General features: G+C 45.9%; 1 protein-coding gene across 1 annotated transcript in view; it reads right to left on the bottom strand.

Moving 5' to 3' along the window:
* Nucleotides 1-17,485, bottom strand: part of LOC124478834 (LIM domain containing preferred translocation partner in lipoma) — a 97,482-nt gene that overhangs the window by 38,570 nt on the left and 41,427 nt on the right. The window contains exons 5-6 of the mRNA XM_047037299.1: nt 8,872-8,969; nt 3,888-4,010 (exon numbers count right to left, since the gene is read on the bottom strand). Coding sequence (XP_046893255.1) covers nt 3,888-4,010; nt 8,872-8,969 — 221 coding nt within the window. The remainder of the gene's footprint in view (nt 1-3,887; nt 4,011-8,871; nt 8,970-17,485) is intronic.

The raw sequence follows: 17,485 nt of genomic DNA, 5'->3' as shown, positions 1-17,485 counted from the left end.
CCGTGTCTATAAAAGTCTCCTGTGATAATAGCTTTTACATTTTAGTAGCCTAGAAAGTAAGTGGTTCAGGAAGTGGCATGACAACGGTGGAGACACTGCATGAAGCTAATTACGATGAATTACGTCTTTTAACACATCTTTCTTACTGTAATCAAAAGAAGAAACATGAATGGAAAATAGTCGTTTCTGCCACAGTAATGGTTTACGACAAACAGAAAATCTGAAAACACGTATGAATGTCAAGAGTTCCAAGTGTGATTGTTTTCCTTATAAGTACCATAACAGTCCTCCTGTGAGTGTCCAGGTTATGGATGTGATTAGTTTGTATCAGGGGTTAAAGGCCAGAGTGCTGAACCAGGTTATGAAGCAGAACAGGTGTCGTGAAGGACAGGAGGTCTGTGGATCCAGTCAGCTGGTCTGACTACAGGTCACCTACTGAAGTCCCACTAAACTACTACCACTGGAGGATAACGTTCCTCTGTAACACAAACCGAGTCACACCAAACTAACACTACAGGATAACGTTCCTCTGCAACACAAATGGAGTCACACCAAACTAACACCACAGGAGGATAACTCTGCTAACACTGCAACACAAACTATGTCACACCAAACACGTTTCCTCAAATGGATTTAGGAAGCAGGCGAATGGGACTTATATAACGATCACATTTCATTACCCCCCTTTATGCCATGGAGAATACCAACTAAAGCAAACAAAATTGTTTTGATGTCTCTGAACCGTTTGCGCCGGCTGAAAGTTTGTGCCGCGCTGTTCAGACTTTTATGATGGAGCAACACAACACAAACTCAGGCTGGATTTCATCTGGGAGCCAAAAATACGATGTGTCCCCTACCACCCAGCACGTCACCTTGGGAGGGAGTCCTCTCCCCCTCCCCTCCACCCTCTCCACTCCACTCCTCCTCCACCCTCTCCCCTTCCCTACTCTCCTCTCCTCCCAATCCCTCAGAAGTGAGCGAGGAGAGCGTCCTATTGATTTGGGAGTACTGGCTCTGTAATTGAGTGCACACAGAAAGCTGTAAATTGAGGGCGCTTGTTACTCTCTGCTTATACAAGTGGAATATTCCGGTGCAGCAGCTGTGGCAGTGCCGTATGCGTATGAAACCTGGCCAGTTACACAAGCCCAGCGTCACGCTGTGGAAGAATGCAACAAAAAACCAAGCACATTCTGACTGGAGCAGCTGGATGGAAAAAAGGTCAAACAGAGTTAATCAGCTAGAATCAGCATCAGCTGGGAGAATACGGTGTGTGTGTGTGTGTATGTATGGTGCTGGTAACTGTGTAAGATAAACAAACAAATATGAAATCTACAGTAACTCTGGCCAACTGGCACAGAGCAGAAAGACAGATTTGTCACAACGCATTAGGATATTTCTGTTCCACATTAGAGTTCCTCCTTCTTCTAGGGAACACATCCCAGTGAGGAAACGTAACTTAGCAAATCGGCTACAAACTCAACTACCAACAGTACCTGATTGCTGCATGTTACACATGCTGCAGACCAGAGGACACATGGTGGGCAGACCTGTGTCACAGCCATATCAGACCAGAGAGATGGTCATTCAAACTCTCATTCTAAAGGCTCTCTTTTTCTGGCCTGCACAGGTGCGTATGAATTTTTCAAATCTTACTGACAAAAGCTTTCAGACTCGTTTCTCTGTGGCTTGTTTGGTTCCTCTCACAAGGGTTTTTTTTTTCTTTCTACAAAGATCTGCACTTATGCTATATTTTATTTAGGAAAATTTACCAGGCCTATGGGTACATAGCCTCAAACATGTGGTTGTTTTCCTGTGTGTGCATGTCCTGTATATATCCCTGTGTGTGTAGGTGAGTGTGTAGGTGAGTGTGTAGGTGTGTAGGTGTGTGTGTGTAGGTGTGTGTGTAGGTGTGTGTGTGTGTGTGTGTGTGTGTGTGAGGGGGACAGAATCAAACTGTGATGTCTTTGTCCAACACAACTAAACGGAGATGTTCAGCGTTTCAGACTGTGTACAACATGCTCATGTAGCCGTGCCGCTAAGTACTGTAAGCAACAACAAAACACTTCAGGTCAGAGAAGTGTGCACCTGCCCCCCTCCTCTCCTCAGGTGAGGGCAGCTCCCCTCCTCGGGTTACCCCAGGTGAGGGTTACCCCAGGTGAGGGTTACCCCAGGTGAGGGTAACCCCAGGTGAGGGCTACCCCAGGTGAGGGTAACCCCAGGTGAGGGTTTCCCCAGGTGAGGGTAACCCCAGGTGAGGGTAACCCCAGGTGAAGGCTACCCCAGGTGAGGGTAACCCCAGGTGAGGGTTTCCCCAGGTGAGGGTAACCCCAGGTGAGGGCTACCCCAGGTGAGGTTTACCCCAGGTGAGGGTTACCCCAGGTGAGGGTAACCCCAGGTGAGGGTTACCCCAGGTGAGGGTAACCCCAGGTGAGCCAAGCGAAGAGGAGACGGTCAGCGTTCTACAACCAGCATGTGCAGGGACGGTGACAAGCTGTTTTCTAAGAGGAAAGGGTGTGGTCTGGGTTATCTGGTTAGCATGGTGGGGGGACTGGGGGGTATTGGGGGCAGGGTCAGCCATCTGGCCCACTGGAAGGCCTTCCGCCCTGCACCCATGGCCCACGTAGTAAGGCCACCAGGACCCACATCCAGCTCCTATTCTCTGGACTCTTCCTTGTCTACCTTGAGGGTTTAGGTTGGTTTAGGTGCAGTTTTATATGTGAAGCCCTTTGTGGCATTGCTTGTAAAAAGGGCTATACTAATAAAGTTTGATTTAAAGGAGGGATGTGTGTAGTTCAAGTTGTGTAGCTGCACACACAGTGGTCAGTGCCAGAGGGATGGGTTTAGCATGGTGGGAAACCTGAGCCCTGGTATTGTACGGGAGCACTCTCAGCCTGATTTAAACACAAATGGTTCGTTTTTTATATGCCCTGTCCTACATTAATTGTGTGTCAAATAATTTAGTTGACTGCCCAAGGCTTAGATTTTTTTTCTTTTAAATTGCTCTTAATAAATCGTTTCCTATCGATTAATGATATAGGTCGAGACTCATTTTATCATAACTGCCTCACACTTAACAGAATGTGCTTGTGTGTAATATGTGCAATTTGATATAATCTTTTGTTTTTATAACAATATTGTGTTCTTTGCAGTGCTGAGAATGTGCCCAGTCTACACCCACCACAACACAGAACTCCTGAATCTCTGTCAGCTACTGGAGTTTTCAGTTCATCCCATTTGTTTAGTCGTTCCTTTTGTCTCTCGGTGTGATGAAAACTACAATTACCAAATAGGCACACGTGCTACATGAATGCAGGGGAGGGATAATACCTGTGTGTTACAAGGTGGAGGGGGTGGAGTTATACCTGTGTGTTACAAGGTGGAGGGGGTGGAGTTATACCTGTGTGTTACAAGGTGGAGGGGGTGGAGTTATACCTGTGTGTTACAAGGTGGAGGGGGTGGAGTTATACCTGTGTGTTACAAGGTGGAGGGGGTGGAGTTATACCTGTGTGTTACAAGGTGGAGGGGGTGGAGTTATACCTGTGTGTTACAAGGTGGAGGGGGTGGAGTTATACCTGTGTATTACAAGGTGGAGGGGGTGGAGTTATACCTGTGTATTACAAGGTGGAGGGGGTGGAGTTATAACTGCGTGTTGAGGGGTGGAGGGGGTGGAGTTATACCTGTGTGTTACAAGGTGGAGGGGGTGGAGTTATACCTGTGTGTTACAAGGTGGAGGGGGTGGAGTTATACCTGTGTGTTACAAGGTGGAGGGGGTGGAGTTATACCTGTGTGTTACAAGGTGGAGGGGGTGGAGTTATACCTGTGTGTTGAGGGGTGGAGGGGGTGGAGTTATACCTGTGTGTTGCAGGGTGGAGGGGGTGGAGTTATACCTGTGTGTTGCGGGGCTTGTAAGGAGAGCTGCTCTCCAGGTCGGCCAAGATGCTGGTGAGAGAATCTATCTCAGCGTCCAGACTGGAACGCCTCTGCTCCAGGGTTTTCTCTGGTCCCTTCATCTGTCACACACACACACAAACACACACACAACCATGATTACATTCCTTTCGTTGGATTTTCCCAGTAGTCCAGTAGTCTTTGGTTAGTATTATACAGTTAGACTCCTGTGAGCACATTTCACCTTGACCTTAAACAACCCTCCTGAGGCTTCACATCAGCAGGAGAGATACCTCCAGACAGAGGGGCAGGGAGGGGCTACACACCCAGCCTGGGAGCCCCTCCCACAGCCCAGTCCTCCAGTAAGACTCTCCTCAGGATGGCTCTTTGAGACGCAGTAACACATGGTTCCTCACATGGTTCCTCTCCATCTCTATCCCCCGTCCAGGTAAACACAGCCCCACCTCTCAAACTGGCCTGGATGGGTCATTGAACATATCTGTCGTTTAAAACATGTACAGATCTGTGCAGAAGGCTTAGGCACCCAAGATTTAAGAATGTTGTTATATATTTTTTTTGGGGGGGGGGCTTGAGGCCATGTTTGGGTCAGTGTCTTGTAGCAGGGTTATGCGGAGAGCGGTATAGAGTTGTTGAAGGTTCACAAGATTAAAGGAACACTAAGGCCCTGAACTCAAATGCTGTCTGTCCACCAGGACAGGATCTGTCTGTCTGTCCACCAGGACAGGATCTGTCTGTCGACCAAGTCAGGATCTGTCTGTCTGTCCACCAGGACAGGATCTGTCTGTCTGTCTGTGCACCAGGACAGGATCTGTCTGTCTGTCCACCAGGACAGGATCTGTCTGTCTGTCTGTCCACCAGGACAGGATCTGTCTGTCTGTCCACCAGGACAGGATCTGTCTGTCGACCAAGTCAGGATCTGTCTGTCTGTCCACCAGGACAGGATCTGTCTGTCTGTCCACCAGGACAGGATCTGTCTGTCCACCATGTCAGGATCTGTCTGTCTGTCCACCAGTACAGGATCTGTCTGTCTGTCCACCAGGACAGGATCTGTCTGTCTGTCCACCAGGACAGGATCTGTCTGTCCACCAAGTCAGGATCTGACTGTCTGTCCACGAGGACAGGATCTGTCTGTCTGTCCACCAAGTCAGGATCTGTCTGTCTGTCCACCAAGTCAGGATCTGACTGTCTGTCCACCAGGACAGGATCTGTCTGTCTGTCCACCAAGTCAGGATCTGTCTGTCTGTCCACCAAGTCAGGATCTGACTGTCTGTCCACGAGGACAGGATCTGTCTGTCTGTCCACCAAGTCAGGATCTGTCTGTCTGTCCACCAGGACAGGATCTGTCTGTCTGTCCACAAAGTCAGGATCTGTCTGTCTGTCCACCAAGTCAGGATCTGTCTGTCCACCAGGACAGGATTTGTCTGTCTGTCCACCAAGTCAGGATCTGTCTGTCCACCAAGACAGGATCTGTCTGTCTGTCCACCAGGTCAGGATCTGTCTGTCCACCAGGACAGGATCTGTCTGTCTGTCCACCAAGTCAGGATCTGTCTGTCCACCAAGTCAGGATCTGTCTGTCCACCAAGACAGGATCTGTCTGTCTGTCCACCAGGTCACGATCTGTCTGACTACTCTGAGCTCCTGAGATCCTCTGTCTCAATAACTCATCCCCGGTTTGGCAGGAGAGATGGTGCAACAACGTCAGTGCTGCTGTTTATTGTTTCCCCCGTCGCCCCCCAACAATGTTAACTCTAGTCTACACTGAGGGAAGCTGCATAATATCTTCATCACTGGACAGTGAATGAACCAATGAAGCGCACAGCCATGCAGGAGAAGGAAAGCGGAGCATGGTGTGTTTGTGATGAGAGAGGAAGGCTTGTTTCCTTTGGGAGGGTCAGTTAAACAACGCTTCATCTCCGGGGGGGAAACGCCAAAGTGCATTCCAAAATAAAAGGAGATGCCTCACCCCTTCCTCAAACAACTGGTTTGGTTGTTGTTGTTCTTTTGGTATCTTGAGCGATAGTAATAATGAATTGGCCATTAGTGATAAAGTCTTCCTCTTCCCAAAAGTTCCAGGGAATTTCTCTAAAGCGGTGATGAATACCGTATTATTTCTGCTGTGCTCCCACTGCTAAAGCACCGCCTGTGATTGCCTGTGGGCCCTTTCTGAGCGGGCTGGATCGTTCACTGCCTCCCATTCTAATGTTATGTGTTTGGATTACCTGTCACAACCCATTACAGGCTAGGCTACTCCTATCTGGAGCCCTGCTGCTGTTCCAAACAACTAAGGCAGCCGTGAAGGCTGTAAACAAAGAACAGCACTAATGGCACGTCTCAAATCAACAAAAGACAACAAGGCAAAGTGTTTTAGCGGCGATAACGAGGGGATCCCAACAGACGTGTCCCAGCCGAAGCCCAGATTATCGCTACGTGGTGGAAGGGTAATGTGGACAGCAACAGTACAGTAACAGGAAGAGTAGAGAGCTGAAATCGCCTCAGTGCCAACCACTAACTACATCTGCACTGTTTGTGGATGGAGTGTGTGTGGTGTGTGTAGTGAGCTGTGTGTGTGGTGTGTGTGTGGTGTGTGTGTGTGAGTCACTGTTGCAGGGTCTTGGATCACGTTCTCTTGGGTCAAAGAGAGGCAGGCCCAATGGATCCTTTAGTTTCCCTCCTTCAATGTACTGTACTCATAACAAGTTACCAAACACGTCCAGTCTACACTCTTCCACCACCACATTAAAAGATCTTTAACATGCGCACAGTTTGCTCTTACTGCAGGGGACATCATTAAGATCTTAAGGGCAGATCATTACATTAATTTCATCACCAAGGGGTATTTCAAAGCCAGCACAATAGTGGAGAGAAAAAATGATATTATTGGAAACGAAGGATGGAGGCGGTTAATGGTGTTATGTGTGGCGAGTCTGTTTCACCCTTGATCTAAAACTCAGAGTTCCTCAGAACACCTCAGAACACAGCAGAACACCTCAGAACACCGCAGAACACAGCAAAATACAGCAGAACACTGCAGAACAACGCAGACCATGCCACCTGGCTCTGGAAGGAAATAGCTGATAGCCTAATATAGAATCTTAATATTTGAATTTAAATTTCCATATTCAATTACAGGAACCGTACAAATATAGGTTAGGTTTTGCTTGATTATTCATTTTCTTGAACGCGGAGACACTTCCTGTTGTTAGTTCTGCTTAAGAGCAGAAATTATTTAACATCCTGTTCATGAAAGATGAAGTGATTTGGAATAGGGACATATTTAACTCAGTGGTCTGAAACTCAATTATTACAATCCCCACAGAAAAAAACACCCAGATCTTTTAGTATCTGGATACAAATAAACATTGTATAATTCAGGGAACAGGATGCCTCTTGAACTCAAAAGTAAATTATATTATAAATTTAACTCCAGCAAGAGATCTGGCTAACATGTTGCTCCTACTGGGCTGTGTTTAAACAGTTCAAACTGTTTCACCTCCACTGATAAGACACCCATTAAACAGGTTACTAGTGAACAAGGACAGTGTTCTTATTATTTATCCTAACAACAAGGGTTCCAGAGGGCAACTCTATAAAGCCAAGTCAACAAACATGCAGTCCTGGTGCTTGGGGCACTCTGCTCAGGCTGTGGGAACCGGCTGCAGACGGAGCGGGTTCCTTTACAGAACATTTAGTCAGCCCTGTTACATAACGAGCACTACTTCACCCTGTGGTGGAGGGGGGAGGGCAGGGGGGAGAGTACAGTACACCCTGCTGAGGGGGGAGGGCAGGGGGGAGAGTACAGTACACCCTGCTGAGGGGGGAGGGCAGGGGGGAGAGTACAGTACACCCTGCTGAGGGGGGAGGGCAGTGGGGAGAGTACAGTACACCCTTCTGAGGGGGGAGGGCAGTGGGGAGAGTACAGTACACCCTGCTGAGGGGGGAGGGCAGGGGGGAGAGAAGGAGAAAAGTGCAGGGGAGAGTAGAGTAGAGAGGAACTGCTTCCACGTCACATGTGATAGCTGTGTGAGAATCAGTTTTGAGGTCAGGTTCTGGATGAGTCAGAGAGAGCAGATCTCCCAGCAGGGGGAGGGGCAGAGAGAGCAGATCTCCCAGCAGGGAGAGGGGCAGAGAGAGCAGATCTTCCAGCAGGGAGAGGGGCAGAGAGAGCAGATCTCCCAGCAGGAAGAGGGGCAGAGAGAGCAGATCTCCCAGCAGGGAGAGGGGGGGGTGTCGGCTACCCAGGAGAAGTGATCGGTCTGCACCAGCAGGTGTCAGTCCTCCCTGTCCCCTGCCCCCAGACAGCAGAGGAGGGGAGGGGCCTAGGGGGTTCGGGGAGGGGCCTAGGGGTTCGGGGAGGGGCCTAGGGGGTTTGGTGAGGCTGGACAGGGGGGGAGGCTTGGGGGATTCAGTAGTGCGACGTGCCCCTGTAGTTTTGACTCTGGATGTAGCTTGATACTCAGCTGGCTCTGACACTCGCTTTCATAGCAAGTTTTTCCTGCCTCACCTCCTGTCACACCTCCTGCCTCACCTCCTGCCTCACTTCCTGCCCCACCTCCTGCCTCACCTCCTGCCTCACCTCCTGTCACACCTCCTGCCCCACCTCCTGCCTCACCTCCTGTCTCACCTCATGTCTCACCTCATGTCTTACCTCCTGCTTCACCTCCTGCCTCACCTTCTGCCTCACCTACTGCCTCACCTCATGTCTTACCTCCTGCCTCACCTCCTGCCTCCCAGCAAGGCAGAACTGAAAGAGGCCAGCAGAATTACCACAAGCCTTTTTACACTGTGTTGTGGACACCGTAGTTGTGGAGAAAAGTTTTTGGCAGGAATTGTCATTTCTGTAAACAAATACATTTCACAAAACGATCTGGCCAAACCAGTTTCTGTGCTAGCTTTTTGACGTAGAGGAGGGACCTGAGAGGGAAGGTTCCTGTGTTCTGTGATGCACAGGGAGGGGGTTCTCACCTGGTACCCATCCAGGACCGGGGGGAGAGGGAAGGAGGTGGGCGATGGGAGATCCCTGGGCTCGTCTGTCGGAGGAGGCGGCGGGGGGGGATACTCCTCTGTCACACAAAACACACAACATGTTTTAGAATACGTCCAAATACCCCAGCTGCTATCTGACTTTAATAAGTGACTAGAATATACTGAACATTTCTCAGCTAGGGTGATGGTTACATTCTGTTCCGTGAGTAGGATCAAGTTTAAACCTCAATCAGACTACTCCAATAGCCATTAGACATAACAGCAGTTGCATCATCAAAGGTTTTAAGAGAGAAAGAGGGAGAGAGAGAGCAAGAGAGAGAGCAAGAGAGAGAGAGAGAGAGCAGATCACCCAACACAAACAGATTGACAACCATAATTGCTACAATTTGGTTAACTAAGAGGTTCTAATCTGGAGTTAGCTTGGGTATTTTCTTGAGATTGGAATTGTAAACTCTTGAATTACAAATAGGTTAGAAGTGTTTGTGCTGCTACGGGGTGCAGAAACAAGCCACATTAGGAGTTCTAAAGTCCCGGGCTAATCCAGGGATTGTGTCAAACCACATGTTTCAGACAGGATGAAGAGTTATGTGCCAAATTAGATTTTGATTTGGTTTCTCTCAGCACAGGACTTGAGATTGAATCATTTGACCGCATACTTCTAAGTACCAAACCAGACATGAGCTTTGCAAATTAAAAGCTTTTATCAGACGTAATGGGAATTTGTTGCAATGCTAAGACTTTGATGAATCCTGTTCAAATATTCCATTAGCTTTTTGGGGCTTTTATCTGTTTTCACTAGAATCTAATTGATGTCATCAATGTAGTTTATCCAAGTCTGTTGACCAAAATTAATTAAGCGTGGTACTCAGTTGGTACACACACACACACATGCACACACGTACACACGCACGCGCACACACACACTGCAGCACAGCTCCTATTAATTGGGACACACGTCAGGGTTTTGCGCAATACATTTCCGGAATTTGTTAGCTTGACATTAAACATTTAGCCTCAGGGTAAATGAAGGCTCTATGTGAATTGTTTATATAATAACCTTGTGACCTCCGCTAAAACTCCAGAGTAACAGCTTCAGTATCCGTGGTGACAGAATAAACCCTGCCGCTACAAGACACTAACCTCCTCCACCTTCTCTCCTCCACCTCCTACTCTCTCCTCCCTCTCCAGAGATATTCCCATCACATAAGTAACTTGTAAGTTGCATCTCGACACAAAATTGATACATTAAGTTCCATGTTCATCTCTCTCCAACATCAGAGTTGTTTTGGATTTATTATTTCAGGAAACATGAAAGCCATGAATGTTTCAGAGAAGCATGTTTTATTGAAAAGGTCTTCTGAGGAGCGGAGAAACGTGAGAGGTGGGGTGTGGGGGCGTGGGGGAGGTCATTAACCATCCATGTTTAACAAATAAGTAGCTTGTTCCTTAGCTGGAAGTCCCTGTTGTGGTGTGTCCGGATTGAGATAACTTCTTTCTACATCAAGACTTTAGCGTTACTGGCTATATATATCCAACGAGACCTGTTAGGTTTGTAACCAAGCCTGATGTAGATGTCTCAGTCATGTCGACATCGTCAACTCCCTCGGTCTCATCCAAAACGTACCTTTTTTAGAGAGAAAACAATCCTGATTTTGGGACCTTTCGAAACATAAAAATAAAAAATGTTGCTTGCTACCTTCTGGGTTGCTCCATATGGTAGCTAGCTTACGTTTGTTGTGCGTCATCGACAAGTAATTAAAATAGGTGCACAATGACAAGAAATAATATTTATCATGCCACAAAATCCAGATTAAAAGTAAAGTAACGAGCCTGCTTTAAAATAGACAGAGAAAGTAAAGGTATTAAAGGTGTTAAAAGGCACAGAAAAAGTACTGATACCAGAAAAATCTATTTACGTACAGTAACAAAGTATTTGTACTTGGTTAATTCCCATCTCTGGATCTCGAAGAGCTTTCGGTGATCCTTCCTTGCTTTAGGGAATTCAGTTCATTTGCAAAATCAGGCAGCCTCCTTTCAAGTGTTGTCTCCACATTCAGGACAGCTGTCAGATGCTGTATGTCGAGATCATTCTGTGTGCATGTTTGTAAAATGTGCAAACTTGCAATCTCTTTAGCAAATTCTGCAGATGTCCAGTATATAGATTTGTACATACAGTGCACTTTTGTTAATGGCACTGTACAAAACCCTCAAACAAAGTTCCTAATGTTCTTTTACAAAATACGTCCAAAAAGCTGCTCTTGTACAACAAAAGTTTGTTGTGTTTGAGCTGGACTGAACCGGTCTGAGCTGCGAGGGCTTCTGTGCCGGGAATGAAGTGACTTCCATTTGTGCCGACAGGGAGACCAGAGCTCCCAGAGAGCACTAATGACACAAGCAGCAGGAACACCTACTTAATACACCAACTTCCCCTCTCTTTATTGAGCAATTACTCTCAAGTAGCTGCTTTGCGAACAAGGAATCCTAATCAGTAATTAAAGTTATTTGAGAGGCCATAAAAGGTATAATTGGTTATCAGGAACATGAGTGTTGTTCAGCAGATGATAAAGGACTGGAGGACTGATCCAGCTGTGTAGCAGTGGGAACATTAAACATATTTGCAGAGTAACTAAGACACTTATGTACACATTCAAACAACAACATCTGATGAGATTTTGACCTGCTGGTGACTTATTTAAAAACTTAGGAACGACCTCTGAAAAACCATGAAGTCTTAATAAAACACGGTATTTAACAAAGGCGAGGGCTAGGGGTTTTACAGAAAAGGTAGGCTGTTTCTATATTGTTTTCTACAGTGTTTCCCGGTACATAAGTTGATGTCAGAAGGTTGAAACAGGCCTCTCAATTCAAGCTGAAGTGTGTTCTCTACGAGGTCAGTAACGCAGTGTTATGTATTGAGGTTGGATGGGTACACTCTAAGGGGACAGTGATGGGGAAAGGATAACAAAGGTTCAACATATGTTTACACAGATTCATATCTGCTCAGGACTATCTGCATTTGAACTCACTGAGAGCACAGTCCATCTGGCCATCCAAGGCCTAACTAGTCCTCTCCACTATCCAGGGGATTTAACAAACAACCAGAACCCCACTCGACTCAGGAATGTAGAAGGTGTTGGCGAAGCAGGTCCTGTTTTTATCTCTGAGAACTTGAGTAGCTGGACTTCATAGGCACTGAGGTAAATAAAGAGGTGGGGGGGGTTCTAGTATTTCAAGGTCTGTAATAGTGCTGTAAACCTATAAATAAAGTGTCTAAAAAAAGAAAGATAACCAGTAGGGTCATGTGACTCTGAGGGTGGAGGTTTGTTTTCAAATGTGGGTGTCAACGCTTTTTTAAATGACTGAGGATGCGGAAGTTAAATAGGATTTTCTTCATTAAAACAGTGTGTGTGTGTGTGTGTGTGTGTGGAGGGGCAGATTTGACATTTTTTGTAAGTGGGAGTATGATGACACAAGGCCCCAATGTGACACTGTGGGCATGGTGACGGAACACCAGGCCTTCTGAAGTACCCGGGTCAGACGACACAGAGCTGAGTCACTGGGAACGTTCATTCCTTCCTCTTTTCCTCGTCTTTACAGTAAATCTTTAATCTGAAAAGCAAATTCGTAGTAGCAACTAATCCATGGCTTAATTTATATTTGGAAAATAAGAAATGAATATACTACAGTGGCATTAAAAAAAAATCCTTCCCAGACAGGATGGAGTTGTGAGACCAGGGTATCATTTAGCATGTTTTATCTCTTGGCAGCCCATTCCAACTACGCTGTGGCAGAGAGGTTGAGAGCACAACGCTTTGACTTAATTACGGAGCAATTCTGTTCTACCTTCCGCTACAGCTGAGCAGCTGAGCCCTGGTCCTAATTAGCAGTGATACATACAAGAGAGATTTATGACTTCATTTGGTGGGGAATGCAAAGGCTGGGTTTGAGGTCTTTAGGGATGCACTTCTGTAAGTGTAACGGAGCAGACCAAATTGGCTTCCGACGGTTTAAGCAGTTTAAGATTTAACGGCATAAAAGAAGGATTAAACTATTGTCTACAATGAAAGAAACCCACATCGTGGAGAGGTGATGGCTTTAAACACAATCCAATCCCAACAAGCCTTTACATATAAACACGGTATCTGGAACACTGGACTCTCCACGTGTACTACAGACCTTAGTCTAGTCAGGTCAAGTGATGATTCTTCAAAGCTGCTGGGGAGCTCTCCTAGGAGGAAGACGCTTGTCAGTCAGAAACGGTTTAGGTAGAAGCTTACAGATAGTTTGGTTCTAGTTCTTTTCACATCAACGTTGGCTCCGATACTGTGTCGACAAGTGGGGAAGTGTGAGGGATGTTTGTAGATGTGGTAGATCTCTACAGGAAGTGTGAGGGATGTTTGTAGATGTGGTAGATCTCTACGGGCAGAACAGGCAGTGTGAGGGATGTTTGAAGGGATGTTTGTAGATGTAGTAGATCTCTACAGTACAAGAGAGCTACACATAATCCTGAAGATTTTCAGCAGCTGGAAATAAAACTTTGGAATCTAGCAGCATAGGCATGAGGGGCCTCTGGACGTGCGTGTGTGTGTGCCCATGCCTCTGTGTGTGAGTGTGTGTGTGTGTGAGTGTGTGTGTGTGTGTGTGTGTGTGTGTGTGAGTGTGTGTGTGTGTGAGTGTGTGTGTGTGTGTGTGTGTGTGAGTGTGTGTGTGTGTGAGTGTGTGTGTGTATGAGTGTGTGTGTGTGTGAGTGTGTGTGTGTATGAGTGTGTGTGTGTGTGAGTGTGTGTGTGTGTGTGTGAGTGTGTGTGTGTGTGAGTGTGTGTGTGTATGAGTGTGTGTGTGTGTGAGTGTGTGTGTGTGTGTGTGAGTGTGTGTGTGTGTGAGTGTGTGTGTGTATGAGTGTGTGTGTGTGTGAGTGTGAGTGTGTGTGTGTGTGTGTGTGTGTGAGTGTGAGTGTGTGTGAGTGTGTGTGTGTGTGAGTGTGTGTGTGTGTGAGTGTGTGTGTGTGTGTGTGTGTGTGTGTGTGTGTGTGTGTGTGTGTGTGAGTGTGTGTGTGTGTGAGTGTGTGTGTGTATGAGTGTGTGTGTGTGTGAGTGTGAGTGTGTGTGTGTGTGTGTGTGTGTGTGTGTGTGTGTGTGTGTGTGTGTGTGTGTGTGTGTGTGTGTGTATGAGTGTGTGTGTGTGTGAGTGTGTGTGTGTGTGAGTGTGTGTGTGTGTGAGTGTGTGTGTGTGTGAGTGTGTGTGTGTATGAGTGTGTGCATGTTGTGCTGCTGACTGTAAGCCAGAGAAGGCGTGAGCAGGTGAGGGAGGACGTTTATGTGAGGACACGAGAGGCCCCACAAGGAAACTTCTGGCATGAATATCCAACTGAACTTCTCTTACATCTGCAAAGTATGGTAATAAATACCTACCACATCCCAAGCCCCCCGTCCAGAACCCACACCCCGTCCCCACCCCCCAGTTCAATGGTGAATTTTCTAATGGGGGGGGGGGGGGGGGGGGGACAAAAAAGACAACCAACAAACAAAAGAACTTAGAATACTAGCTTCAATATTCTGATAAGGATCAGGATGAACAGAGCTAATTCAGAAAGTCCCACTCTTCACCCACATGTATTCCACACGTTTCAGCAGATATCTACAGTGGAGGCCTGTGTTCCACTTAGATGAAGTGATCTTCGTTTAGTTCGTACTAGCAGCTGGAGCCGGAGGTTTCTATAGGGACACACAGACTCTCACTGGTGGGTTTCCTGTCAACTCTCCTGGCAACAGTTTTGAGGGGACTCTGACATAACAACCGGTAGTCAGTTTGCCTCTGGGCAGCCAAGCAGGGAGGGAGAAAAACAGCTTATGCAGATGTTTGACACTTTTTCAATCGCTCTGAGCACACAATTAGTGGGTTCATGGGAAGACTGAGAGTACAGAGTTTTTGTCTAGAATCGTTTCTGACACGTCTTCAACCTTAACTGAGATTATCCTGCTTCATAAAACCGCTCAAACACGATAATCAGAGGCCAGACATCGTATGAAAACACTATAATAATGGCACGCAGTATATCCTCAGATGGTGGTGTGCTGAACAGTTTGTCCATCTATAGTAGTTGTTATAGAAGTTGCGTTGTTTGGAGGTGTTGGGGTGACATCTGACTGGAGAACTTGGGTGGACCGTGTTCTAGAATTTAACATTCCTCATAATCCCTGATACAGTAGGAGACATTCCACAATGTTATACCATCTTAGCTTAAATTAATGTCTTAAATCTGACCCTGTTTTTGAGATTTACATTTTACCACAACACATATTGACGACAAGACATGTCGTCGCAGTGTCTGCCATACCATATGTCCACATTTTGGCATTTTCACATTAAACAGGAGATTTCCCGCAACCAAATCTTTTTGATGATTCTAAAACTTCCAAACGAACATCAAGATTACATGTTTTTCTTAAACCGCTGAAACTCAAACAACATTTAATTATTTCCGGTTTGACATGCTGGAAGACACCGCTTTAATGCTCCCATGAACAGACAAGTATGTCATGTTTACATCCAGGGAACTTGCTGAGATGAAGTGTTTCAGAGTTAATCCTGAACTATTCAGTGAGACGACAAGCTCATATATGGCTCTCCTCAAAGCCGTGTTCCAGTGTGACATCACACACCGTGGTGATCAGCAGCTCGATCACCTGACACTAATCATCCCTCCCCTGACCTGTGCAGACAGCTGCCTGGAAACAGAATCCTGCAGTAAAGGTCGTAAGTGAGAATCAACAACTTTAATTTCAGATAGTTATAAATAAATATGAATATGGTTGGGATCTCATACAGAGGGCTCCGGCTTCATGGTACTTAATTTATATTTTTTAAATGATCTGAATGATTATTTCTGATGCTAAATGAATGGATACACTGGCGCTGAGCTCCACTGATAAACATGTGCTGCTCTGCAGGACGTCTCCTGGCTTCATCAAGCCTTCTTGTCTGACCTTCCAGGCTGTATCCGATCTCCTTACAAGCCATGTAAACCTGATAGGCTCAAGAGATGTCTGAGTTGTGTGTGTCTGAGATGTGTCTGTTTCCTGCTGAGGGCTTAACCAGGGCAGGTTACACCAGCAACGCTGCCAGGAGACCTCAAACCAGTCCCACTGACCCTTCCCTACCCTGGCCCAGTTTATGACCCCCACCACCCCTACAACCCTGCCCTACCCCGGCTCAGCTGCAGGGCCGGTAAACACGGCCCCCGACCGCCCAGTCGCCCCCCAAAGAGAGGCCTCTCCAGGACAAAGGACACCCGAGCCCTGCTCTGACAAAATGAATTGTCCCTAATTTGCATTTATGCTAATCCGCCGTTTTGTATCAGACGGCCCCAAAATTTGATATAAAACAAAACAAAAGGGCTGGATAATCTGTTCATAAAGACTTCTTATCCTCTGATGAGCAGTGAGACTTCTGCAGTAGGCTTGGCTTGTTTGGATGTTCAGAGAGCAAAATGATAACAGGAATATAGAATGATTAAAATAATAATAATGTATCTTAATAATATTATTTTCATATTCATATTATTATCATAATTATTATTCTTACAAATAGCATCTTGAAAGGCCCTTACATCTTATATCTTGAAGACTATTGATTTACTAAGCACACCTTCGCCTTAAAAACACTATTATTTTGCATAACTTTGACCCTATCAATGTTATATCCTATAATATTTATAAACCAGCAAAAATCTTATTTCAAACGCTTCTAGAAATATTAATCAAATAACACCTTTGATATATAAATATAACTGCTCTGCAGATTAAAGTCGGAGTTTATTAAAAGTAGACATGATTGGTCAACAAAAGTTGCAGACCACAATGAACTACAATTTATTCTATGTAAGGCAATAATCAATTTACTTAACCACAAAGTTTTGAAGTGGCCACCAAAATATTTTGCCATGTAATCCTCTTAATTCACAGACAGTTAAGAGTAAATAAAATATGTAAAGACAGCAGCAACTAGTCTAGATTAAATGTCACAAAATGAGTTTTGGAGGATTACAAGGCTGCTGTAATCATGGAGCAAACCCTGGAGGACCTGGAAAATACCAAACAAAATCATGCAGCTGGGAACACGTGCAGCGTGCAGCGTGCTACTCGAGGACTCAGGCAGGCGATGCTTTCTCAATGCCAACAGAGACTCAACAGAGAACTAGCAGGCATGCTGACAGGCTGTTGCTAGGATGTTGCTAGGGGTTACTTTCTAGGCACAAAAACTCAGATCTAATAAAGACCTACAGGCTCCCTCAAGTACCTTTCTGTACTTGTGATCAACAAGCGAGGCCTCTATATTGTAAACACCTTGCTCCCTCACTTAACACCCCCAAAATAGGCCTGTTTATGACTTTATCATGTAAGAAATTAAACTGCACAAACTTTTTTTTTTTGCCTACTTTATGGTTCATGTAAGTACATTACATCTTATATAACTCATAATCTACAAACCATGTATGTAAAAAATAACTTGATGTAATCTGATCTGCTCCATGAATGCTTCTTGACATGGCTGAACATGACACACAAGTTGCATGTAAACCAGAACAGGCTCC

The sequence above is a fragment of the Hypomesus transpacificus genome, chromosome 16 (assembly GCF_021917145.1).
Source record: "Hypomesus transpacificus isolate Combined female chromosome 16, fHypTra1, whole genome shotgun sequence".
Classification (NCBI taxonomy): domain Eukaryota; kingdom Metazoa; phylum Chordata; class Actinopteri; order Osmeriformes; family Osmeridae; genus Hypomesus; species Hypomesus transpacificus.
Note: the sequence above shows the minus strand (reverse complement) of the source record. Positions and strands in the feature narration are given on the sequence as shown.